This window comes from Meriones unguiculatus, chromosome 12 (assembly GCF_030254825.1).
Source record: "Meriones unguiculatus strain TT.TT164.6M chromosome 12, Bangor_MerUng_6.1, whole genome shotgun sequence".
Taxonomy (NCBI): Eukaryota; Metazoa; Chordata; class Mammalia; order Rodentia; family Muridae; genus Meriones; species Meriones unguiculatus.
Window position 1 is genome coordinate 31,486,845 of NC_083360.1, and position 26,670 is coordinate 31,513,514.

At 44.6% G+C, this 26,670-nt stretch overlaps 1 protein-coding gene across 7 annotated transcripts in view; it reads left to right on the forward strand.

Annotated features, from left to right (window-relative positions):
* The window catches only part of Prr14l (proline rich 14 like), a 70,936-nt gene extending 44,936 nt beyond the window's left edge, over positions 1–26,000 (forward strand). For 4 of the 7 annotated variants that reach the window (XM_021651940.2, XM_021651956.2, XM_021651961.2 and 1 more), the window contains 2 exons: positions 20,094–20,165; positions 21,360–26,000. In XM_021651940.2, the coding sequence (XP_021507615.1) occupies positions 20,094–20,165; positions 21,360–21,636 (349 nt within the window). In that variant the 3' untranslated portion in view covers positions 21,637–26,000. The other 3 variants (XM_021651968.2, XM_060365521.1, XM_021651977.2) reach the window with 3 other exon arrangements.
* Positions 26,001–26,670: the final 670 nt, after the last annotated feature.

The following is a 26,670-nucleotide window of genomic DNA, read 5'->3' on the forward strand; positions in this document are numbered from 1 at the left end:
ACTTAGGGCCAGTCTCTTTTTGAATTTTCATTTTTAGGTAGGATCTCATTTACTGTCTTTAACTCATTCTGTAGCCTAAACGGTCCTTAAACTTAGGATTCTCCTGCCTCAGTCTTCCAGAATAACTGTGCCATCAGGACTAGCTAAAAGGTATAGTTTTGGGGTTTGTTTTTTTTCTAGACAGGTATAATTTTTGTTGTTGTTGTTGTTGTTATTTTCTCTGTACAGCCCTGGCTGTCCTAGAACTCACTCTGTAGGCCATGCTTGCCTTGAACTCAGAGATCTTCCTGCCTCTGTCTCCCTGGTGCTAGGATTAAAGGTGTGTGCCATCACTGCCTGGCTGAAAGGTACAGTTTGTAATAATTTTTTTTATTTTAAGATTCTTTTGAATAAGGCTGGGGAGATAGCTTGGCCCAAGAGATGGCTTGCTCCTCTTGCAGAGGGCCCAGATATATTTTCAGCACCCCCTCCTGGTGGTTCACAACTATCCATAGCTCCAGTTTCTGAGGTTCCGATGCCCTCTCCGAAGTTCTGCGAGTACCAAGCAGGCACAGTGTACACACAGACATGCAGGCTGAACCCTTACACAAAAACTAAAATGAATAAGCCAAATGGATAGAATGTGTGGAGGGAATAGATTCTTCTGGATGTTGAGCTGGATCTCTTCTGGCCCACCTGGTCCTCAAAGTAACCATGTACATTTAAGACTGGTCCATGCTGCCCGGAGTGCCCTTCCTAGACTGGACACCAGACAGACTTCCAACTAGAGCCAGTCAAAATGTGTAGTAATGAGCAAAGCACTATATATGGACACTATCTATGGTACTATTTATGGGATCACTTGTATGTCAAGCCATACAACACCCTGCATTTATTTGTTTCTTTCTTTGTCTATCTTTATTGTTTGTTTGTTTATTATTTATTTATGATTCCGCATGCTCTTCCTATGCAGCTCTGGCTAACCTGGAACTTGCTATGTAGACCAGGCTGTCCAAAAGCAAGAGAAGCAGAGGAAAATGGATTTCTTAAGTGCTGGGGTTAAAACCATGTGTCACTATCCTTAGCAGTATCTTGTATTTTTATTTAGTTTTAAGACAAGGTCTTATTGTGTAGCTCTGCCTGGCCTGGAACTCACAGAGATCCATTTCCCTCTGCCTCCCAAGTGCCGGATGGAAAGCATGCACCCCCCTGCATGCCTTTTTTTTTTTTTTTTTTTTTCCACACAGGGCCTTGTGTATTTCAGGCTGGCCTCAAATATCATGTGGCTGAGGATGACTTTGAACTTTGATACACCTGCCTTTATCTGCCAGCTGCTGGGATTATATGTGTACCACCATGTTCCGTTTATGTGGTCCAGACAAGGTTTTTAACTTACATTTAAGTTAACTCGTGTGTGTGCCCACCTGCATGTGAAGGTCAGGGTGCAGTTTTGGGGGTCAGGTGGGCCTCAGGGTTGAACCCGGCTCATCCGGCTTGGAGACAAGTGCCTTTATACACTGAGTCATCTTTACTGCCCCAGCCAAACCATTCTTAGTAATTTTTATGTTTTCCAACTTAGGTAAATTTGTTAACTTTTATATTTATTTTATTTAACTTCATGGTCTTAAATTTTAAGTATATGATGAGTAAATTATCCAAATGTGTGGGTCTGTGCCACATGTATGCCTGGTGTCCACAGAGGTTAGGTCCCCCTGAGAACTAGAATTCTAGACGGTTGTGAAAGACCTTGAGGGTGCTGGAGAGATGGCTCAGTAGTTAGGAACACTGGTTCCTCTTCTAGAAGACCTGGTATTCAGTTCCCAGCATCCACAGAGCAGCTCATGCCGTTTGTGCCTGGTGCCTGAGAGGCCAGAAGAGGGCACCATGTACCCTGAATCTGGAGTTGCAGACAGTTGTGAGCTGCCATGTGGTGTTGGGAAGGGAATCCAGGTTCTTTGCAAGAGCAGCCAGTGCTCAAAACCACAGAGCTGTTTCTCTGGTCCTCTATTTTAATTTTTTGAGGAACATCCAAACTCTTTTTGAGGACTTTAGAGAACAGTTAAGAGCCCTTGATGCTCTCTTTGAGGGGATCCTAATTTTATTCCAGAACCCATGCCATATGGTCTCCAACTCCCTCCCCAGAAGATCTCATGCCTTGCTGCATCACCGACACATACATGCACAAGAATAAAAGTGTTTTAAGATCTTAGCAAATATGAATTTATATTATCTAAACCCTAACACCAACCACACAAGTCCCCTCTTCTCTGTCTGTCCTCCAGCACTTCCCTGATGCCAGACTCAAGAGAAGTGCTACAGGGGTTGTTTGATTTCCATTTTCTGGATTGGTTTTGCGCACTTGTGTTGGTCAATTTGTTATTCAGCTTTCTAAGAGATTGAGACTACAAACAATCCTATGCCAAGTTAGCAGAGTTTTGGTTTTGGATTTTTTGTTGTTGTTGTTTTTGTTTTTGCTCTTGATTGGGTTCCATGTTATCATCTGGAAATAAATGCCCTAGCAGTTATTTACAGATACTCCTCTGTTCTTCAGATTGTCTCTTTGTTGTGTTGGTTCTTTGCATAGAGCTGTTGAGTTTTATGTGGTCACATTTTTTTAGTTTATTTTTATTGCCTGTGTGTTTGGGACCATAAATTTTAAAAAATACTTGAACCAGTTCAGTGTCATGAGACATTTCCCTGAGATTTTCTTATATGTTCCTAGTTCCAGTTGTTGTTGTCGTCGTCTTCCTCCTCCTCCCCCTCCCTCTCCTCCCCCTCCCCCTTCCCCTCCTCCTCCTCCTCCTCCTTCTTTTCTTGTTCTGTTTTACCTTTTCTGTTGTGTCAGAAATCAAACCCAGAGCCTTACACATGCCAGGAAAAGTGTTCTATTACTGACCTCTATTTCTGTTTAAAATCTCAATCCATTTTCATATTAAAAAAAAAAACCAACAGCTTTTTTTTCCTACACGGGGCCAGTTTTCTCTGCTGTACTTAGAGACTTCCGTCTCTACACTCTATGCCTCTGCCAACTGCACTGAAATCATTTGAGTGTAATTGGTGTATGAATTTATTTCTGTATTCTCCGTTTTATGTTTTTTTTTTGTTTTTATACCAATACCATGCTGTTTTAGTTACTACAGATTTATAGTATTTTTTTTTTTTTTTAGGATGTTTGTTTGTTTTTGAGACAGGGTCTTGCCATGTAGCTCTAGTTGGCTTGAAACTCTTATTTTAAACATGGCTTCATACCTGGGGCAGTTTTGCTTGAGCTGGGATTACATGCTTGCACTATCATACCTGGACTCATGCATTGTGTTTTAAAGCTTAGTATTCTAGCTGAGCATATTGGGACACATACATTTAATTCCAGCAGAGGCAGACAGGTGGATCTCTGTGAGTTTGAGGCCAGTGTGGCATGTATAGTGAGTTCCAGGCCAGCCAGAACTACATCGTGACACATTGTCTCAAAAAAAGAGAAGAAATGAAATGAATAAATAAAATTTAAAAGTTGGATATTGTAATGCCTTCAGCTTTGTTTTGTTTTGTTTCTTTTTTTGCCATGCTGGGGATGGAGGCCAGGGACTTTCATATGCTAGGCAAGTATTGTAGCACAAAGCAAAACCTCTAGCTTGCTTGTTTGTTTGTTGTTTGTCTTTATGTTCGTCTTGTTTGTTTGGTATGTGTTTCTTTGTAAGTGTGTAGACCTAGGTGAGGATGTGTAGACCAGATGAGAGCATGAGGTGTCCTCTGTCATTCTCTGCTTTTTTCGTTTGGGACAGGGTCTCCTCTTGAACCTGGGACTCATGATTTCTCCACTAGGCTGGAAGCCAGCCGCAGCTACCTCCCGTCTTCCCAGGCAGCTCTTAGCCCTTACATGCCTGCTGGGATCTGCACTCTGGTCCTTGCGATGGTGGAGCAAGCTGTCCTGCGCTGTCTCACCAACCCCTCCAGTTTTTCTTCCTTTCCCCCTCAAGATTGTTTTGTAACAATATCATTTTTTTCTTTTTGGACCTGCATATAAGATGAAGAAAGACAAATCAATGGCATGTTTAAAATGACTTCATTAATTACAGAAAGTGTTTAGTAATATCAGTGATTTGGTTAATACATTGAAATAGGATGGTAAGAAAGACTGTTTTGAAACAATTTATGGACGTTTCTCAGATGTGTCAGTTGTATAAATTAAAGATTGAGTCACTGATTGCCCTGATGCTGTGTCCTTGTGTACATGTGGAACATCCCTGGAACAGGTGTAGAGATCACTGTAGATACTTGGTGGCCACGTGACTTAGCTCTGGGTATTTACATTAGCGTCATGTATTGGTTGGGGTCCAATCAGGATATAAAACCACATAGTATTTTAACTTAATATAAAACTTCAAGCTATGATAGGAGAGTAAGTATGATGAGATTCTGAGGGTGTGCTCAGACTGAGGAAGAGGAACAAAGGAAGACATATTTGGAGGGACTGTAAACTCCCCAGGCGGCTGCTGAGACTGTGGTGGAGAAGCCTTGGCTGCAGCCCATCCGTGTCTGGATCACAGGTCACGCAGGCAAATAGGAAAGAACCATGTTTTGTAATGCATAGCATCTATAATAAGTGTCTGACAGGCAATCCATGGAGGGACTTGAGCTGTAGCTGGGACACAAGACCTGGAGTCTGTGATGTTTATTACAGAAGGAACACAGACGGCCCTAGACCGCTGCCTCTGAGACAGGTTAGGACTACTGTGTTAGCAAAGGACTCTTTGCTCTGGCCACATAGAAGGTATAGTCCTTTCACAGGACTTGTGAAGACCCCCATGTGGACGTGCCACAGTGGGCTCATGCAGAACCAAAGGAAAGTGCTCAGAAGAACACAGACGAGAAACCCCTCATCCTGCATTGCTCTTCTAGTACTGTTTTGGTTTTTGTTCGTTGAGACAGGGTGCGTTGAGACCTATGTTTGGGACCCAACACCCACGTGGTAGCTCACAACAAATCTTTAACTCCAGTTCCAGGGGACCTCACACTCTCTTCTGTCTCCCCCAGGTATAGGTGCCACATGGTACATATATATGCAGACAAAATACTCCTATACATAAAAGAAAAATAATCTTTAAAACAGGATTATTGAAAGGGTTTGAATGAACTAAAATGTATGTGTTCTGATGCAAAGCTATGTAAAAGATAAAAAAGTATAAGCAAGGAAAAAAATTTTGGTGGTTTGTTTGTTTGAGACAGGATCTCTCCTTGTAGCCCTGGCTGTCCTACAACTTGCTATATAGACTAAGCTGCCCTTGAATTGAAGAGATTCCCCTGCCTCTGTCACCTGAGTGCTGGGATTAAAAGCATGTGCCACTGTGTCCAGCTAAGAGGAAAGGTTTTTGGGTTTTTTTTTCTTTTTTTTTGTTTTGTTTTGTTTTGTTTTGTTTTGTTTTGTTTTGTTTTGTTCAAGACAGGGTTTCTCTGTGTAGCCTTGGCTGTCCTGGATTTGCTTTGTAGACCAGGCTGGCCTCGAACTCATAGTGATCTACCTGCCTCTGCCTCCCTGAGTGTTGGGATTAAAGGCGTGCAACACCATGCCCTGCTGTGGAATTTTTAAAAGAAATAATAATACTAATATCAGAAATTTAAAATAGTCTCAAAATTAGCCATAACATAAATACATAAATTGGTAAAAATAGAATAGAAAATAGTGTATAGTGAAGATGTCCTCTCAGATCAGTGGTGGAAAGCTGGGCTCTTCATTGCTCTTGGGATGGTAGCCATCTCAAGTTGTATCTTTATGCCTTTATCTTTAACATATTCTCTACTAATCATATTTTAGTGTAAATGAAGCTACCTAAGGATATTTGAAGAAACCATAGGAAATTTCTGGTTGGGATCAGCTAGCTATAATAGAAATTTGGAAGTCATAAAATAAAAGGCTGAAAAGTAAACTGCATAAAAATAAAGAAGTTACCCTGCCAAACTTGCTGGCACACACCTGTAACCCTGGCACTTTGAAAGTGGAGGCAGAATTATTGAAAAAGGCTATATGCTAGATAGGAAATTTGAATCAACCTGGGCTACATGAGACCTTGTCTCAGCGAAGCACAAAGTATTAAGTAGGTTGTGTTGGCACAGGTTTATAACCCCAGTACTCAGGAATCCATGGCAGGATAGTGAACTCTAGGCAAATGTGAACTGCACAGTTGAGACCCTTCCCAAAAAAGTGTGTGTGTTTTTAAAAGAAAGCCAATACAGTGGCTCAAGTCTAATTTCAGCACTCCTACTGCAAGGAGGGAAGCAGAGATGGGCTAATTTTCTGGAAGCTTGCTGGTGTAGCATAGAAACAATAAGGGACACCCTGCATTAGAAAGGGAGGTGTGAGAGCTGGGTTTGTCCCGAATCCCAGCCTTGGGGAGGCAGCAGTAGTTGAATCTCTTATGAGTTGGAGGGAGTTGTATGTCAGCCAGAGATACACAGTGAAACCCTGTCTCACAAACAAAACAAAACAAAAAATCAAAAATGAAAAGAGCCAGGTGGTGGTGGTGCACTCCTTTAATCCCAGCAACTAGGGAGGTAGAGGCAGGCAGACTCCCCTGAGTTTGAGGCCAGCCTGGTCTACAGAACAAGTTCCAGGTCTTCAGAGACAGCTTGGGCCATACAGAGAAACCCTGTCTCAAAAAAAAAAAAAGAAAAAAGAAAGAAAGAAAGAAAAAAGAAAAAGAAAACACAAACGTGGTTTATAGAGCATCCACTTTTAAAGGAATAAAATGAGACTGGGTGTGGTGGTGCGCATCTTTAATCTTGGCAGTTGGGAGGCCATCCGGGTAGGCATAGCAAGGACAGCCAAAGAAATGTAGTGAGACCCCGTCCCCCAGAGGAAGGTAGGGGTATGTGTATATGCATTCTGTTTCGGTGCACATGTACAGACTTGTCTACAGGACAGTCTTAGGGATACATTTTATCAATCAAGAGGCCCTCTTCCTGATTTTGTCTACGTTTGTGTCAAGTTTTAAAAAAAAGAACCAAAACAGATTGCTTCTCTATGTCAGAGTATAAATGCCATTTTCACCCAAGTTTCTAGTCTTGGTATTCATTGTCTCCTGGTCATTTCCATAACCACAAAGCAAATAGTATCAGGAATGTTGCTATGGCCTGGAACGGGGGTACACTCATTTAATTTCAGCACTGAGAAGCAGAGTCATGTGGATCTCCTTCCAGGAAAACTAACCCTACATAGCAAGAAATTATCTCAAATATATATGTATATAACATGCATATATATTGCTGTGACCCATTTTGTTTATTGGGGCTGGCAAGATGGCTCAGCAATTAAGCACACTTACTGCTCTTGCAAAGGACCCAGGTTCAATTGCCAGCACCCACATGGTGGCTTACAGTAGCATATAACTCCAGTTTCAGGCGATCTGCTGCCTCTTCCGCATGCACGCTGTTGACATACACACACACACTCAGAAATGCGCACACAAGATTTAAAAAGATAGGTATTCTAAAATTGTCACTTCAGAGAAACAAAATCTCAGCGAAGGACAGTGTGACACGTGGTTATAGCTCATCCTACTCCAGAGCTGAGACAGGTGGATTGTTCAGGCCAGGAGCGGAAGGCCAGCTTGGGTAACAGAGCAGCAGCCTGGCTCAAACACGGAAGGAAGCAGCGTGCCATTCTCACGTAGCAGTGGTAGAGCTGGTAGGTTACTCAGACCAAGCAGTTGGTACTGGCAACAGAGGTACAAAAGGAGTCCTGCATTTTTACTGCATATACGTAAAAATGCAGAGAATAAGGCCAAAGTCTAGCATTTAGATGTTCATTCTTTGATCACTGAACATATCCAGGAGAGCAGAGCCCTAGAGCTGTACCACTGACTTATGGGAGTTACTGTGCCACAAAGCTTACATGGGAGCTAATTTTTACCAAGCCAGCAGAAGAGCTTGCACAGAACACATGAAAGAAACAAAAATCAAGTTGTATAAACAAAGTCACCGTAAAAGAAATATACATAGTTGGGCATGGTAACATATGCCTTAGTCCCAGCACTCTAGAGTTAGGTGTTGGGCAGAGTTCTGTGAGTTCAAGGCTGACCTGGTCTACATAGTGAGTTCCAGGACTAAATAATAAGACCTTGTCTCAAAAAAAAAAAAAAAAAGGCATAAATGTAGATGTAAACAAAAATAAGCATGTATGTTCCTTCCTCTGAATAAGCAGGACAACAGTGAAGGACGCTATCCTGTCCAAACCCTGGCAGTACGTAAAAGGAGAAGAACTTTGAGGAGTTGAACCATGTTTGTGGATTTGCAGCCTGGATCCTTGCTACCAGGAAGCGCTGGCAAACCTAAGCTGAAATTCTAGTTTGCGGCGGTCTGGGGTGGGTTCTTTGGTGCCTTCATTTCGAGCCGGACAGGACAGTGCACAGCCACCTCCTCACCCTGCATCTGCTGAGTGATGATAAGCTCCCTGGCAGCCAGGATCACATTCTGCCGACCATGGAATCTGTATCTGAGTCACTGAGAGTGAGGATGAGACCTGCAAGTCTGGCTCGCCTGCAGGCTTATGTGGAAGGAGCCTGGCCCCGTGCTAATTCCTGGATCTGCCGGTTCTTGTTCTACTACTTGCATTTGGCAGAACAGGATGACTCTGTGTAACCATTCCTTCTTTTTTAGACTTATTTCTTTTATATGTATAAATTATTTGCTTGTATGTATACATGTATGTGTATATATGCATGCCTACGTATCTGAAGAGTTCAGAAGAGAGTGTCAGATGCTCTAGAACTGGATTTATGAATGGTTGTACACCATTACGTAGTTTCTTGGAACCAAACCTGGGTCTTCTGCAGGAGCGGCAAGTGCTCTACACTGTGGATGGTCATAAGAATGAGGTCAAGTGGCTTGGGCCATAATGAGGACCACTTGGCCACTCACAGCTAAGAGTTTATGGACCTGGAAGTTAATGAAGAGGATGTGTATGAACTGTCAGTGTCCTCAGCTCCCATTCATGGAATAGTCAGCTTTGATAGCACAGTAAATGTTACCAGGAAAAGGACAACTGGGTCTCCCGTGCTACCTACCCCTGAGGACCATGAATCTACTGTATGGATACCAGCCTGTGACTCTGCTGCCCAGCACCTGACATCCTGTATTAATGGCTAAACACTGTGTTCTGTGCCAGTATCTCTTAGGCAGAAACAAGGGTACCGTGCAGTGGCCCTGGCTCCAGCTAGAATCTGGATGTTGTGGGGTTCTGCTCCAAAACCACTAATGATATTACTTGGTGTCATCTAACCAGGGTCCTGCCAGCAGCTTGTGGGAATGATACCAGCATCGAGTGTTTGAGGTAGATTCAGTTCAGTTCTGCACCATCTCTGACATATCCACTTGTGTCAGCCCTTTCCCAGGATGTCAGCTGGGTAGCCAGAACTTACAGGAGGTAGCCTTCTGCTAGATGACAGGGATGTACCCTCAGGAAATATCAGTAGCCGGAGTCCTGACCTCAAATTGTGAAGTTGTGGTTCCACAGAAAATGTCCCAAGACTTTGCCAGTTTCTGGGAGCACCTGAAAAGCCACCCTTGACCTTCATTTAACTTAACTCATTACTGTGCAGACTTGAGCAGAAGCGTGGAGCCACACGCCCGTTTACTATTTTCTGTCCTTACACAGGACCTCAGGAAAGACGCAGCATGAGTACGTAGTAATGCTGTGGGGTTTGTTGCAAAAGGGAATATTTTGCATTTTGGGGATGAATGTAGCATTTATAATTGTGATCTAGGGCTGGAGAGATGGCTCAGCCATTAAAGGCTATGTTCACAACCAAAAATATAATCGTGATATGATCAGTATATGGAAGGAGGTCTTTGTCCCAAGTCCTAAGTCATAAGGACATTCCATGTCCCAAGTCCTAAGTCATAAGGACACTCAGACTTTTATTTATTTTTTAATCATTCCATTGTGAATTGGGTGTAATAGGTCCTGCTTTCCCAAGTTGTAGCTAATTTTTGAGTTTAAGAGACTTCAAAGTTGAATGTTTTTCCTCCGTAATGTAGGCTTATTCAAAGTAAAGGTATCTCTGCATTTCCTTAGGAATGCAAAAATATACATGGGCTGGATGTGTTGGTGCATGCTTATAATCCTACCACTTCATTGGTAAAAGGGCAAGAGGGATCAGGAATTTGATGTCAACCTGGGGTATATAGCAAGTTCAAGGCCAAGCTGTGCTATGTGAATCACTGTCTCAAAAAATAGTGGCCTGAAAAAGTGGCTCAGCATTTAGGGCAGTGGCTGCTCTTCAGGGGTCCCAGTGACATTCCTAACTCGCACATGGTGCCTCACAACCACCTATAACTCCAGTTCCAGAGGATCTGATGCCCTCTTCTGGGCTCCACTGACTTCTACATTTATGTGGAACATGCACCCACATACATATAAAATAAAATTAAATAGAATAAAAACAAATAGGAAAACACACGCACTCCTGAGTGAGACGTCCCAGTGCTTGGTGTTTGCATGCAAACACAACAACTTGATTTTTATCCCTGAGAACCCAGGTTAAGATGGAAGGAAAAAAACTGATACATAAAGTTGTTCTGTAACCTCCAGGTGCATCCGTAACCCACACGTGCTCTTACACACATTATGCACACACAGTAATTCTAAATTAATTAAAAGACATGCTTCTTGGAAGGATGCAAATCTGTTCTTCAGTGAGGGGCAACAGACCACTGATGTAGCACATTTCCCAAATGGTTTGCAGATCTGGAAGTCTGTGACCCTTGTAGGGGCATCGTGATGCCAGAAATCAGTCTCCCCCACTTTATACCCACAGCAGAAATGTTGCCAACTTTACCTAGACAAGTTCTGTTTTAAAAACAATTAAAAAATATTTTTAAGTTAAAAGAAGTTGGGCAGGGTGGCATGTGCTTGTAATTTAAGCTCTTGGGATCTGAGGCAAGTGGTCTGTGAGTACAAGGTCAGCAGCACCCTGTTTCAACTCAAAACCAAAAAAGTTAAAGGGATGTTAACTTTTGTTAACAATTCACAGTAAAATAAATAATAGAAAGAGAAGCTCAGTTCCTCTATGGAAGTAACCGACAGTGATCAAATCTGAAAAGACCTTAGATAGTAGGAACCAATGAGAATTTAGTAAACATTGCAGGCAATGCAGATGGACCAAACATGAATAATGCAGCAAGACGTTGCATGTAACCAGGAAGATTTCGGATGGAGCTAGCTGCCTACAATGGTTTTGTTGTACGCTGGATGGGACTGAACACAGGCTGTCGTGCAAGCTGGAAAGGGGTGTACTGTAGCGCAGCACCCTCTCCTAACTCCTTCCCTCGGTGTTCTCTTCACGTTCAGGAGGGCTATGTTTGTTGCAGGGTTGACGAAGGCAGGGCTCTGTGCAACTACACTGTCTGCTCCTAAGCTGCACCTGCTTCCCCTCTCAGTTTTGGTTTCTATATTTTATTCTGAAAGTTTCATTCCAGTGTTTTCTGCTCTTCACCCATTCTGTTCTGTTTAATCTGTTCATCTTTGGAGAGTTTGTATAACTATAATTGTAGAATGTCCACACAGTTCAAGGGGTGGGGATGTCTGGGATAGCACGGCCTGTACAAGGTTCGAGGGTTGATTGCTAGTGTGTTACGTACGTCTCTGTGAGGAAAGGTATCCTGGCAGTCCAAGTCACACCTCACAAGAAACCTCACCCGAGATTTATTGGGAAAGACGCAGGAGAGTGGCTGCCTCTCCTTGGGAGGGAGGCAGCAAAGAACGGAGCAGGAGGCAGGCTTTAGATAGAGCTTCTGGGTGGGGGGGCTTTCCAGGGTAACTTGGGGTTGGTGGGGTTCTGTGGCCTGATTATGGGCTTTTTTTTCTCAGTAGGGCAGAGAAATGGCCGTTCTAGCCATTAGAGTAGTCTAGGAGAGCTAGGCCTGGCCATTTGCTTCATAAGTTTACATTCCTTTTGTTTATTATTGATTAACAATCAGGGGTTCAGAAAGGGGAACCAGTGTTATCATTAGACCACCTCTTGCTTAATGGGGATGTCGGAGGCCTTGGGGCATACTTGACCTTCAATGTCCAAGCCCATAGCTAGGGCTGGTAATCATGTAATAGCAACTGCTTAAAGAGAAATCCTTTGGATCAGTTGCTGAATAATTATAGACAGGAAGTTTCTGAGGCAGGGTGCAAGTAGTAGGATTAAGAGATGAAGAAGAAAGGTTCAGAAGGGCAGTATCCAATTCCATATTGGACTGGAGGAATCAAGCTGTCTCTTATATTTTTGGAGATCCATCTGGAGTTGTGGGATCTTACCTTGTGCTGTATTTAACCAGTTGACATAGAAAGAATACCCGCTCCCCCCAGGGAGAGACAAAGACCACCTCTCTCTGCTGTTAGTAAAGCTCATCCTCACTGTTTTTGTTGCGGTGAGTCTGTTTGCCCCTGGAGGATAAAGATGGTCAGAGCCACCCATTGGAGATGCTGGACGAACAGGAAAACTGATGATAGGTAGCGAGGGACGTAGTCCCGCCACTCCAGTGTGGTGCAGCGCGTATGCCCAGGACTTCAAGAGAGGTTAGGACCCGAACAGCTCGCTGTGCCAGGATAAACTCTGTGGTGGGAGCCAGCAAGCCTTCTTCACCAAGCGTCACCCCTAATTTTGGGAAAAGAAACACCAGGGCACAAGTCCCAGATCACCAGGTGGGTAGGCAGTGGTAAACCTGAGTGCTGCAGAGAGCCAAGGCATTGTGAGCTTTCAGGCATAGTGGCTGGGTGGAACTGCTGTGGGTGGAAATCCCTGCAGTCTGATCTGAGGAGTCCAGTGTGCCACGGAGTGTGTTCCTGAGAAGCTAGGCCAGTCTGCGATACCAGAGAGAAGGGTGAGGGAGAGATAAGGGCTGGCATTGATGTTCAGTAGACCCGGGGACAAGGCCACAAATAGTGGTCTAGAGTTTGACCCAGGAGGCAGGGAATGGGGGGACAGGCCTTCAAGCCTGTCCTTCTTCAAAGTGACTTCTTCAAAGTGGACAGGCAAAGTGTTCGTAGCCGCAGCGGGGAGAGGAGATGGGGTGACAGAGAGGTAGGATCAATGTCATCCAAAAGGCAAGATAGTAGGGAAGTGAGAACTTTGGGTGTCCAACCACACCCAGTGAACTTACAGATCCAGACATAAAGACTGTGTAGACAGTAGTCTTAAAGAGTCCTTGGGAGTAGAGCACAGAGAAATTGTAGGGGTAGAAGATTTTTAAGGATGGAAAATTGAAAAACATGGAGATAAGAGACCTTGGGAAGTGTAGAGGAGAGCAAGTTTAAGTATAAGCGATTTTTGGATCATTTGTGGCAGAAGTCGTTACAATATGAGAGAATTTGAAACATGAGCATGCCAATTTTGGCCAGTGGGCTGTCCTGAGGTCAGGCTGTTTGTAGTAACAGAGCAAGACTTTAATAAAATCTGAGTCCATGGAGAAAGAGAAAGGGTTGGGAAGAGGGAGGGTTTCAACAGAGCGAGAGAAGTATCTTAATAACTAGAGAACTGCCCACGTGATGGGTCCCCAAAGGGTGTTGCAGGCTCCAGGAGCCAGGAAGAGGACACCTACCAAATAGGTGAGGAGAGACAGATGGTTAGAGCAGATGGAGGGAAGAAGTGACTGAAGAGGTGGACTCTAGAATTTGGAACCAGATATGATGGGTGGCAGAAGCCAGGAGAAACAAATGATCAGTTCACACTTGAAGAGTGTCAAATCAGCAGTTGAGTCAGTTGGCAATGTTGAGACTCGGGAAAGGTGGCCATGGCTGAAAGGTAAGTGTGACATCCTCTATCAGTGCTACCAGAAGAGAGGACTTCGGAAGGGGGTGGCATTTTGAGACCCTTGTGTATTAGAAAGTGGGACAGTTGGTGAGGAGAGAAGATAGGAACAGGAGATCCAAGTAGGAGATTCAGTTGTGGCCAGAGATACATTCTTTTTTTTTAATTTTTATTCAGAGATACATTCTTGTATATGAATGCATGTAGGTGTAGCTTTAATACACTACTACACAAGCGCTCACTTCTTACTCATTTATTTATTTATTTGGTTTTTCGGGGCAGTGTTTCACTGTGTAGCCTTGGTTGTCCTAGAACTCACTGTGTGGACCAGGCTGGCCTCGAACTCATTTTATCCCAAATGCTGGAGTTAAAGGCATTAGCTGCCACCATCCAGCTACAAGAATTGTTTTCAAGTCATTTATATATACACATATGTGTATATACACACACACACTTTTTTTTTTTGAGACAAGGTTTCTCTGGGTAGCCTTGGCTCTCCTGGACTCGCTTTGTAGACCAAGCTGTCCTCGACCTCACAGAGATCCACCTGCCTCTGCCTCCCTGAGTGCTGGTTTTACAGGTGTGTGCCAGGTTAAATCCTAAATTTCATAAATTGAATCCAGTGATCAGAAAGTCCAGAGATAAATTCTGAGCTCTGATCATCAAAACAGCAATAGCAAGCAGTAGTGGCTGGCAGGGTCAGAGACAGCAAAAACAAAACCGGTAAATACAGAACACAGAAAGCTCACACATTCAAAGAAGACCAGTCAGAAACAAAACATGTAGTCACCGTCATACATTCGACTAACTCTGACTCATTTCTGTCTCCATCTGTACACAGAAAACAGACAAAACTTTACAAACAACCAGAATCAGGTGGGTGGGCTACTTCTCATCTTTTGCCCTGGACTGGAGTGAACGGTTTTGTAATTGAGTGAGAGGGGAATGATGTTTGGCTATGAAGGGCTTTTGGGTGTCCCATACCCTGGGATACACCTGGGAGGCCAGTGAGGGAAAAGGTATGTCAGATTGTGTGGTTTGAGAAGAGAAGGAGCAGAGGAGCTATTGGTGATAGAAGCTCTCACTTTGGCTAGGACATCCCTTCCTAGCAAGGAGACAGGGCAGGTTGGTACCACTAAGAAGGAGTGAGTGAGATGAATGTCCCTGAAGATATAGCTAGGTGGTAGGGCTTGGTGAGGCTGTTAGGCTGTTCCCTACCCCGACAGTAGAAGGATGAGAAGGAGAGGTGGATCCCCAAAATTCCATCAGGACTGAAAAATTGGCCCCAGTGTCCAGAAGGAAGGAGATGGGTCGCCCTGATACTGTGATGCCGAGGCTCCCTGTTGTGGTGGTGGTTGGACCATGGTTTTTAATTAAAGTGGAGACCAGAGGGATGGCTCAGCAGACAAGGACATGTACGGTCTAGTTCCTGGTGTCCACGGTATGCTGTCCACACCCACCTGTAACTCCTGTATCTCCAGCTCCTAGGGATCTCCTGAAATCCTCAGACCCTATACTCACCCGTACACACCCCCATTAGGCACACACATATAATTAAAAAAAAAAAAAAAAGAATGGAGAGATGGCCCAGCAGTTAAGAGCACTTGTACTCTTACGGAAGGCCTGGGTTTGGTTCCTAGCAACCACATAGCAGCTCACGGTGTTTCTTGTAACTGCAGTTACAGGGGATCTGATGCTCCTTCTTGGTCTCTTTGGACACTGTATGAGCGTGGTTCACATTCATACACTCAGGCAAAACACCTAAAGACAAAATACTTGTATGTGTGCCTGTTTTGAAAATTAATGTGTCAGGTGAGATAGTTCAACAAATAAAATCATTTAGTACATAAGCCTGGTAACATGAATTCCATTTCTAGAATCTATGTAAAGAAAGATAGGAGAGAACTGTCGCCACAGAAAATAACAACTCCCGTCCTGGCCGCTACATGTGCGCCGAGGCCCAGCCTCCCCCCACCCACACCATGCGAATGAAATTTTAAATGGATTAATTTTAAACTATGTGGTGGTGGCACACACCTTTAATCCCAGTACTTTGGAGGCAGAGGCAGGTGGATTGAGGCCAGCGTGGTTTACATAGTTTCAGAACAGGGAGGGGTCCATAGTGAAACCCTGTCTTGAAAAAAGTAAAATAAAAAAATAAGATTTGCAGATTATGCTGGTGGCTTATGCCTAAAATCTGAACCTTTGGAAGGTCAGGCAGACCTGTTGCCAGTTTGAAACCAGCCTGAGCTATAGAGTAGGACAATGTTTTTGTATGTTCTGTTCCTGTTTCTCAGCCTATCATCTGTCCTGTCAGTTTAGTTTTTAGGAGTCTCAGGACCATAAGACTGAACACACTTGTTTTCTAAAAACGTGTGGGAAATTCATATTTGGGAGGTTTGTTTTTTGTTTGTTGTTTGTTTTAGTGACAGGATTTTGTATAAGATGGCCTTGAACTCCTCCTGTCTGCACCTCTGCAGTGCTAGGATTGCAGACCAAATTCAGTTTTATGCCATGCTAGGGACTGAACCCATTAGTCAAACCGAGTCCCACTTTGTGTGGAAACAAATAGTGCCATTGCCATTTGGTTAGTCCCTGCCCTCCCCCCACCCCCTTATTGATCTGGTTGTTTTTCCAGGTAGGTCACCCAGACCGTGGCGTCATGACCCCTTTGGAACAGTGAGCAAGCTGAGTCAGTTTGGTCTTGCTCACTTTCACTTGACTGTATTAGAATGGCAGTCAGCAATGTCGAAGTTCCATATTTCTGCCTTCACTCATCATCCTTTCAAACTTTTTATCAGTGGCCACCAGTTATCCACTCTTATCTGTTTCTTGTTTGGATTGGAGTTCGAGAGTGCTTGTCTGCAGGGGAAGCATCCCTCTGCTCCTCACTGAGTGGCCTCCGCTATGCTGTGGTCTGAATGTTTGAGGCCTCCGTATTTCATATGTTGAAACCTCTTGAATTTGTTTTTATTGAAATCAAGAGACAAAGAGTTATCTTTCTGGTAGCTATCTATCTCTTGAGCTTCCTTTGAGGAAGCTGTTCTCAAGTGCTAATTTCTGGGTGTGTTCAGGGCATTTCTGAACACACTAAGGATTTGGGATTTGGGATTGGGAGGGTGATTGCCTGTCCCACACAAGGCTCCGGGTTCAGTCCTCAATGCTGCGTGTTGCGCACACCTCGAATTCCAGCACCAGGGAAGTGGAGACAGGAGGATTAAAAGTTGAAAGTCACATTCAGGAGGCAGAGGCAGGTAGACCTCTGAGTTTGAGGCCAGCCTGGTTTACAGAACAAGTAGCCAGAGCTTCATAGACACAGAGAAACCCTGTCTCAAAATACAAAACGAAAAGTTCAAAGTCTTCCTCAGGTACTTATGAGTTAAAGGCTAGTCTAGACTAGAGATTCTAAATAACTGAATGAAGTGGGGATATGGGATTAGGGCATCTCTAAATAGAAAAACCTCTAGTGTTTATTGAGGGGTTGAGGAAAGACTTGATATTGCCAAGATGTCAGAACTACCTGGAAACACTTTTCAGATTCACTGGATTCTGTCAACGTGCCAACAGCTTTTCTTCTGTAGAAATTGACAAACAGTAAAATTCTGTAGGGGAACAAAAGTCACCAAGAAGTTAAAACAGTCCTGAACAAGGACAAGAGCAGAAGCTTTCACAGTGGTTTATTTACATATGCAGTTTAGTTAGGTTGGGGAAATGGCTCAATGGGTAAGATTGCTTCCTGTTCAAGCGTGTGGACCTGAGTTCTATAACAAACACTGACCTAAAAAAATTGAACATGGCTATACATGCTTGTGACCCCAGTGTTGAGGGTGGAGATTCACTGGATAGCTGCATAGCCTACCCAAAATGGTAAGCTTTCAGTTCAGTGAGAGATCTTGTCTTTTTAAAAAAATTATGTGAGTGTTTATCTTCTGAGTATGTATCTGCACCATAGGCATGCAGGGTCTGCAGAGAACAGAAGAGGGCATCAGATCCCCCAGGAACTGGAATGTGAGACAGTTGTGAGCCACCATGTGGGTGCTGGGAATGGAACCCGGGTGCCAGAAGAGCAACAGGTGCACTTAATGGCTGGCCATCTCTCTCACCTTGAGAGACCTTATCTAAAAGGAATAAGGTGAACAGAAATAGAGGAAGACAGGCAGCTGGCCTCCTCTAGCTTCTGCAATGCAAAGGTATGAGCATGTGTCCATATAATCCATGTACAGGTACCACACATATGAAAAATATCCAGATAAATTTAAAGTAGCTGAAATGGTCAAGCATGGTACTAATACATGCCTATAAACCCAGTTCTCTAGACACCGAACAGTTCAGGCCACTTTGTGTCCTGTGTCATTGGGTTGTTACACGTCAAAGCCAGGGCATACTGCCACACACCTGTTAGGTAGCTAAAGTAAGCACAGCACTGATGCTAGCTGGGCTACAGAGCAGCAGGAAGTTGACCTCCTTGCTGGTGAGTGTGCACACCTGCCCACGCCTTACAGCAGTCCTATTCCTTAGGATTTGTTTGTTTGTTCTCAAACGATAGGGCTTCTCAGTGTAGGCCTTGCTGTCCTCGGACTAGCTCTGTAGACCAGGATGGCCTCGAACTTGGAAATCCACTCTGCCTCTGCCTCCCGTGCTGGGATCAAAGGTATGTGCCACCCCTGCATATTTCTTAGATTTTTGTCTACAAGTTGAAAATGGATATACCAAAAAAAAAATCTTCACAGATATATTCCATCAGGTTTATTTACGAGTGCCCAAACCTAGGTGTGAGCAGTGTGTACTGGGAACTGGATAAGCCAGTACACCCAGACAGTAGAGTATTTAAGACATTACTCTTTACTCCTTAGGCCTATAATCCCAGCACTAGTAAGCAAAAGCCTGAGGCTGGCCTTAGGGAAAAGATTCTGTCAGTAAATTGCTTGCTTGCAATCACAGAGACCTGAGTTCAATCCCAGAACCCAGATTAAATATGCTAGGTCTGGCGTTACATGTTTACAGTTCCTAAACTGAAGAGGTGGGAACAGAAGGGGGCCTGGGGCCCGTTGGCTGGCCAGTCTAGCCCGATCTGTGAGCATTTCTGAAAAGAGGTGAGCAGGGTTCCCAAGGAAGACATCCACGGTTGCCCTCCAGCCTTCACACATACATGCATTAAAAAGAAATAAGTTTAGAAAAGTCAACAAGATGGCTCAGCAGCTAAAACAAACTGATAAGCTTAAATTCAGTTTCTGGCACCTATATGGGAGAAGGAGAGAACTGACACAGGCTATCCCGGACCTGTCCTGCACATACACATGCTGTGGCACACACACAAGTACACAAACACACATGCACATACAACTATATGAATATTACATGAATCTTAAAGTTTGAGATCAGTCTGGATCATACAGGAGAACACTACCCCCCACCCCCAAAATGCACTTGCCTAGTATGTGTGGGATCCTTAGCATTATTCAAATAGGAAGAGGAAAATGAGACAGGTGCTTGAGGCCGCCCTAGGCAGCATAAGATGACCTTGTTTCAAAGGAAAACATAATTAAAGATTTATTTTACATTTATGTACCTTGTGTATGGACACACACTGCTCAGGAAGCATCTGGAAGTCATTTGCTTGCAGGAGTTGGCTCTCTCCTCCTCTGTCATGTGAGTCCAGATGTTGAACTCAAGTCATTCGTTAGGCTTGATGACATCGCACTTATTATCTTCAGCCATCTCACTTGTTTAAACAATAAAATAGACTTGGGTCCAGGTGTGGTGGCGCATGCCTTTAATCCCAGCACTTGGGAGTCAGAGGCAGGTAGATCTTTCTGAGTTTGAGGATAGCCTGGTTTACAGAACAAGTTCCAGGATAGCCAGGGCTACACAGAGAAACCTGCCTCAAAAATAAATAAGTAAATAAATTAACAAACCCAGTAAAAGTTTATTGTGTTCATTAAATTTTTGGCAGCCACTAAAGCTTATAATTTTCGAGCCGTGAAGAACAAAAAAGACTGGGTGGCTGGGTCCATGGTAGTGCGATTGTCCAGCATTCATGGTGTCCACTCCAGCACTTTCTGAGGAGAAGGAGGAGGCAGACATGTCTCACTGGGCTACCTAGTGAGACCTTGTCTAATAGAACCCAAAGTGAACAAGAGAAAGCCATCAAGGCACAGGAAACAGCTGCTGTGGAGCTCTGTGCGAGAGTACTTTCCTGGTAGTCAGGGGCTTGAGTTCCATCCGTAGCTCTGGTGGCAGGCTGTGGGATGAACAGCTTTTCTCTACTCAACTTAAAGAAATGTGTAAGTGAGAGCAGGAGTGAAGAATTGTTTTTTCTCTTTGCAGGTTGAAGAAGAAGGAGTTTAGTTTAGAAGAAATATATACAAACAAGAATTACAAGTCTCCTCCTGCAAACAGGTAACTCTTGTGGCTGCTGTAAGTGGGTGGCGCTGGCATGGTTGATGATGCCTATCAGCTTTCTCTCTTACGCAGGCATTTCTAGTCTGCTCTACCCAGTATTGCATGGAGGTTTATTATTGTTGGGTTTTGTGTGTATGTGTGTATGTGTGAGGGAGTCTCATTATGGAGGCTTGGCTAGCCTAAAATCCACAGATCCACCTGCCTCTGCCTCTGGAGAGCTCCGGATTAAAGGAGCCCCGTATCCATCCCAGCGTTGGGCTTTCAAAATATCTAGAATTGGGGTTTGGGCTCCAAATCCTTGAATCAGGGTCAGTGATTTAATAGGAAAGAAGTGTTTGTGGGATTTGGATTCAGTAGACATAGATGTCTGTTTACTTTGTAGCTGAATATACTGCCTAGCTACATCTGGGCTTTTTTATTGTTGTTGTTTGTTTTTGTTTTTGTGAGATAGGGTTTCTCTGTGTAGCCTTGGCTGTTCTGGACTCACTTTGTATACCAGGCTGGTCTCAAACTTGGAGATATGACTACCTCTGCCTCCTAAGTGCTGGGATTAAAGGCGTGTACCACCACACCCAGCTTCATGCAAGCTTTTCTTCATCCAAGATTTGAAGTCAAATACAGATGCAGTGTCACTAGGGTCTGAATTCAGTTAAAAGCAGCGACCATTCCTAATTGCTTATTTTGTCCGGAATGAAGGAAGAGAGTCCTGGTGTTCTACCGCAGGACTTTGGATTTGGGCTCTGCCTGGAAGATGTTTATTCATAGAAGACCATTCATTGCAGCATTGCTAAGTTATAGGAAAGACTTGGGACCAACCAAAAATACCCATTACTAAGCTATTGACTCAACTTTGATCCATTTTTATAAGACAATATAATACATAGTTGTTGAAAGTGAATCAGACAATATTGCATCAGCTATGGAAAGCAACAGGAGTTACCAGTATTATGCATATTGAAGTGAGGAACTAGTCTCATTTTGCTGTATATCCTTTTATCCTTTATTTTGAGTTTTTCACTTTGTGTACATTTTTATAAACACCCGTGTGCTTTTATTTTACACATAGAAATAGCTACTGGCCACAGGAAGCAGTTGAGTTGGGATTCAGGCAGGCTGCTTTGGGCTGTCATGGTCACTCCGTGTGCTCTGTGAGTCCCTTGATGGTGATTCTGGCTTGTGCTCTCTCTTTAGGTGTTTAGAGACCATCTTTGAGGAACCCAAGGAACGAAATGGTACACTGATCTCCGTCAGCCAGCAGAAACGGAAGCGTGTCCTGGAATTCCAGGACTTTACTGTCCCCCGGAAGAGACGAGCTCGAGGTAAAGTGAAGTTGGCAGGCAGCTACACGAGGGCTCAGAAGGCGGCTCTGCAGACTCGAGAGCTGGATGCTCTTTTGATTCAGAAGCTGATGGAACTGGAGACTTTCTTTGCCAAGGAGGAGGAGCAGGAGCAGTCAGCCAGCTGCTGAGAACCATTTGGGGGTCTCCATTTTGAATCCTTGCAGACCTCCCTGGAAGAGGTTCCCTGATGTTACCCTGTGCCCAAACCACTCACGATGCCCAGTCCGTGAATTTTTACTTATTTCAAGGTGCAGTCTTTTTAGAAGCTGGTGAAGAAGGGTCCTCTAATTCTACTGCTGAGTACAGAGCCTCAGGAATGCTCCCTTTCTCCTGGGCATGGTCCTGAGTGACATCAGGCCACCTCCTTCCTGTCTTTCCCATCACAGGTGGAAAAAGCCACACATCTTCAGCAACACTAGGAATCTAAGGACCCGGTGTTTGTGCACCCACATGAAAGTTCCTCTCCGTTTATGGTGCTGCTCGCCCAAGATGACTTAGAAACTCGGCCTAGGGGAGGACCTGGCCGCCTGTCCTGTGTGTTCTCACCAGCTTGTTTTGGTGACTGAGAAGGATGAACTGGTGTGTTTCTAGATCTTTGATTCTGTCTGCCCAGGATCTTTAGTCTGAGAGAATGTGTGTGTGTGTGTATGTGTGTATGTGTGTGTTTGTGTGTTCGTGGCTTTTCCCCATCTTTTCTCCCATCTGTGACTGCAGGTCACTAGTGCCAGAGGAGCCCGTCCAGGCCCCAACGTAAGTTGCACTTTTTAATGTTGTGATGTTGATTATTTTTTTTCTTTTTTGTTTTTGTATTATTGCTGCATGTTTGGGGTCTCTAAATGTGATTTTAAAACACTTTGTAAGACATTACGGAGAAAGACAATACATGTCTTAAGAGAATATGTGACAGGCATTGATCAGCACACGGAAGGGGAGTCTTCCCATTCCTGTGTTTCAGGCAGCCCCTCCCCATCTCCAGCTTTTCCTGTAGCTCACTAGAGGAAGCACTTTTTCACTCTTCTCAGTCCTGCCCACTAATTACACATATTTGTTTAGTGACACACATAAAAGCAGATTTCTCTCATAACCATTTTAAGGAACTACTAAGGTTGAGTGTGATTTTTCTCTGAGATGTTGGTATATGACAAAGTTGGGATCGGCGGTGGTAGAGTCTGGCCAAGAGCATTTGCAGCTGCTGGAGTGCCTGGTTCTGCAAGATCCCGGGGCCAGCACTCCCCAAGAATGCTTTGTACTCCGGTCCCTTGTCAAACCTGTTGGAGATGTTTGCATGCTACAAGTAGCGCAGCTTCTAGGTTTGTACCCAGAGACATCTGCTGGCAGTAGGCTGCCAAGCCCGAGCAGCAGACCCGCAGACCTCACCTTCCCGTTGTGTCTGTGCCGTGCTCCCTCCTCTCCCATCCTTCACACCTGCTTCTCAGAGTTCAGAGAGTGAGCATTCCTTGGCTGATGGATAAGACACTCGAGCCAGCCACTGGACAATGGTCATTTCTCCCCATTCTCCTAGCTTGGTCCGGGGACATTTCCCTGTCTGTGTGTGGAGAAGTATGAGCAGCGCTGCCCTGGAATGTGCTCCTAGGATTCTTTCATTCCCATTTGTCAGTGGCTAGGGAGAAGGACTGCAGGTTGGAGGTCTTTATGTGCCTTTCCTTTGTAAGTTGATAGTTTGGGCCATGCTGGAACGGAAAAATGGACATGAGAGGGGAAAACATACCATGTCCTTCTCCCCTCAGCTGCTTACATAACTTAGCACACACCTGCTTGTCTGTGGAGGCTTTGAAGGTCCCATAAGGTTAGAAGAGCGCAGTCTGCTGTGCACACCGGTCCCCCTCCTGCTCTCCACCTGTTGCCCAGGCCGTGCAGTGTGACCTGTGTTCGCCTCAGTCTCTCTCCCTTGTGGGGGCAGGAGGTTAGGTACTGAGTGCTTCTGAACTGCCATGTTACCTCAGGCAGCGGAACTAGCTGTACATTGGGCCCTTGTACAAGTACATCTAAGACATTGTCCTTTGGATAGCTTTGCAAGCCAGTGGGCAATCAACAGCCACTCACTAGTTTACACCAGGGTCACTGGGTCCTCCAGATCACCCGGCAGACAGCAGGTGAAGTGTACACAGCTGTGGCGCCACCAGCATGACCGATCTTCAGAGTTTGCCTGTGACAAGTGTGGCACTTGAAAGGCTGGAAACACTGGTCTGGACTGTGAGCACCGTGAAGCACAGGACTAGAAAGACCCAACTCCACCCTTGTCTTGGGAATGGAGGAGAAAAACTGCTTTGAGGCCAGCTTGCAGTTCTTGGTCTGCCCTCTGGCAAGGGCCCTTCTGCTTCAGAGCTAAGAGACACTGGCCTATTCAGACTCAGCCAGCCTCAGGGACTCATTAGAGTCCTCGGAACCTGTGGTCTCTGACTGTGCCGATAGGTACTGGCTGCTGGTATGTTACCTGCCAGAACGACGGGTCAGTTCTGTGATGGGAGTTGGTAGAATTTCTGAGGATGGGGACTTCCCACCCAAGTGATGGGAAGCTGTCTGTAGCACAGTGTTCTTACCTATAGCTCCCCTCCAGAAGTTTAGTATTTTAATGATTATGGGGAACGAAGTCTCAGGTCCAGCCAGATTTCAGCCCATTTCCTTCGCCACCTTTCAGTTTCTAATGACAGCAACCTCCTTCCCTCCCATTAGTGCCTGTCTCCTTCTCTCCCTGCTGTCCCGTCCAGCCTTTCTCTCCACTCATCTACATGTACCTCATGACCTGTTCAAGCAGATTGTGTCTGTCCTTCCAGCTGCTCCTGCTATAAGAGCTGACTGAGAGGGAGGTGCAGTGGAAAGATGTGTAGCTTTGCCTTACTCGAGCCTGAATAGCTCAGAAACTCATGCTGTGAATCCTAAACTTTGTGCTCCTCCAAGAGCTGTGAAAATCATGACTTTTCTTTCTTTCTTTCACAATTTTTCTTGAAAGGGTCTTTTGTGAGGGCTCCAGAGCCAACACAAGGTTAATTCTAGATCCCACTCTCTGGGCATATCCCCTGCCTACCAGGCTGAGAGCAGCAGCAAGTCTGCAGGACGGTGGCAGCAGGTCCAGGGCTGCAGTGCAGCCAAGTGGACACAGCCCTCCATCTCCCCAGGCTGGGGCTCCATCTCCTCTGTACCACATGCATTAAGATCTTTGCAAGACCAACTTTTAGGTCGGGATACTTTCCTCCTGGTGCCTGGGGGAGGGGAGTATGCAGTTGGTGCTTCCTTTAATCTCCTCGTTTTGTTTCTATAGCTTTCCCCCTGGTATCATGAAAAGGGCCTTTTTAATGACCACACTGTGGGTGGCTGTATCCAAAGCATAAAGAATTGGCCAGAGGTATGGAATGCCCTCGCCTGGATTCCTGCCAGGAGAAGGCTACTTTCCTGAACTGAACATCTATATAGAACTGGCTAGGAAGGAAGACTTAATTTTATTCAAATCACAATTAATTAATATTCCAGTTTAGCCACGCTTTGAGCAGCAAAAGCTATCTTGATTGTGAAGCTAGGGTCCTCATTCAGCTGCCATCCAGAACAGCATGCTAAGATTTGAGGCTTGTTCTGTCTTTATAAGACTGTCTGGTGTTGGCTGGATTTGAATTCTCAACAAGAGGCTCCCTTGAGCTGGGATCTGGGCCAGTAAGTTGCTGTCCCAAGTGTTCCTGTATTATCATGGCTAATAGTTCAGTGAAACGTGTCCATCTTTGGTAATGTTAGTGTACATGACGCCCCTACAGTTCCTTTTCTGTTTGATAGTTTGTGACTCTAAATTCCTACTGTTACATGGATTAATTTATGAAAATAAATTTTCTTGAAAACCTTTCAGATAATTGTCAAGGCTATTTTGTTCTTAGCACTTGGTAGTAGATTCAAATTTTACCAGTAATGTTCCCAACAGATTAGACATGCTTCCACCTTATAGGTGTGCTTGCTGCTCCTGTGCCAGGACCTGCCTCACATTCCTGCATGGTCCCCATCACGTCATTCAGATCTTTGCATTCCCACATCATTGGTCTTAAAAGTGGTCCCTTCTTTCTCCATACCCTTCCCTGCACCCTGAAAGGCTTTTTGCTGTGGCACCACTTCCTGTCTGTGTTAATAACTGTAATATAAGCTCTTCAAGATCAGGACCTTTTATTTTCTTAGCTCTAGTCCCTCCTGGCCTCTTTGGTTACTAGAACAATGTTTGATATTTATAGCTGTTTACCGCCTAAACATCATCTTGGTCAATAAACTGCATAAGATGGTAATGGAGCTGAAACATTCCCGTGGTCCAGCAGGGTCACAGCTGTGATGATGTAATGTATTACTCAGGTCTTGGTGTTGGTGCAAACAAGCCAGTGTATTGCCAGTCATGTAAAAATGTAGCACAATTGTGTATAGTACATACCTGATAGTTCTAATAAATGCTTTACTGATCTATGTAAGTTTTTATTGTATTAGAATATACTCTTGTTTTTACTTATCTGTCTAGCTATTTATTTATTTATTTATTGAGACAAGAGTCTCACTAGGTAACCCTGGCTGATCTGGATCTCGCTATGTAGACCAGGCTGGCCTTGAACTCACAGAGATCTGCCTGCCTCTGCCTCCTCAGTGCTGAGATTAAAGGGGTGTGCCACCACGCCAGGGTAGAAACAGGCTGCAACCTTAGCAGCTCATGTTCCGTGCATCAAGAGACCACAGGGGCCAGGCGTAGAGTTCAGTGTTAAAGCAGTTGCCTTGCATGTGCAGTGTCTCAGTTCCATCGCCAGCTCCACCAGCCGCATTGAGTATCAGGCCTGTACCATCCAGGTTTGTGTTAATGCACTACTGGCATTCACAATGTGACACTCAGACAAAGAAATCACCTGAACAGCACCTAAGGAAGCATTTCACAGGGTGTGTCCCTGTGCGTGACTGGGTGAGGGCGCCTCAGACAGGCTTCAGATAAATGGATGGCTTTCCCATCTAAGTGTTGCCCGAGTTCACCTCAGTGTGGCTCCTTACAAGTGGCATCAAGTTGGAATCACCCACCTGAGTGTGTGTGTCAGGGTGGTAAAACTGAACATGTAACTTGTGTAGGGATCATTTTAAAGGCCGGTCTCTCCTCCCTCTTTTTCACACACACGCACACACACAAAGTGACAAGGTTT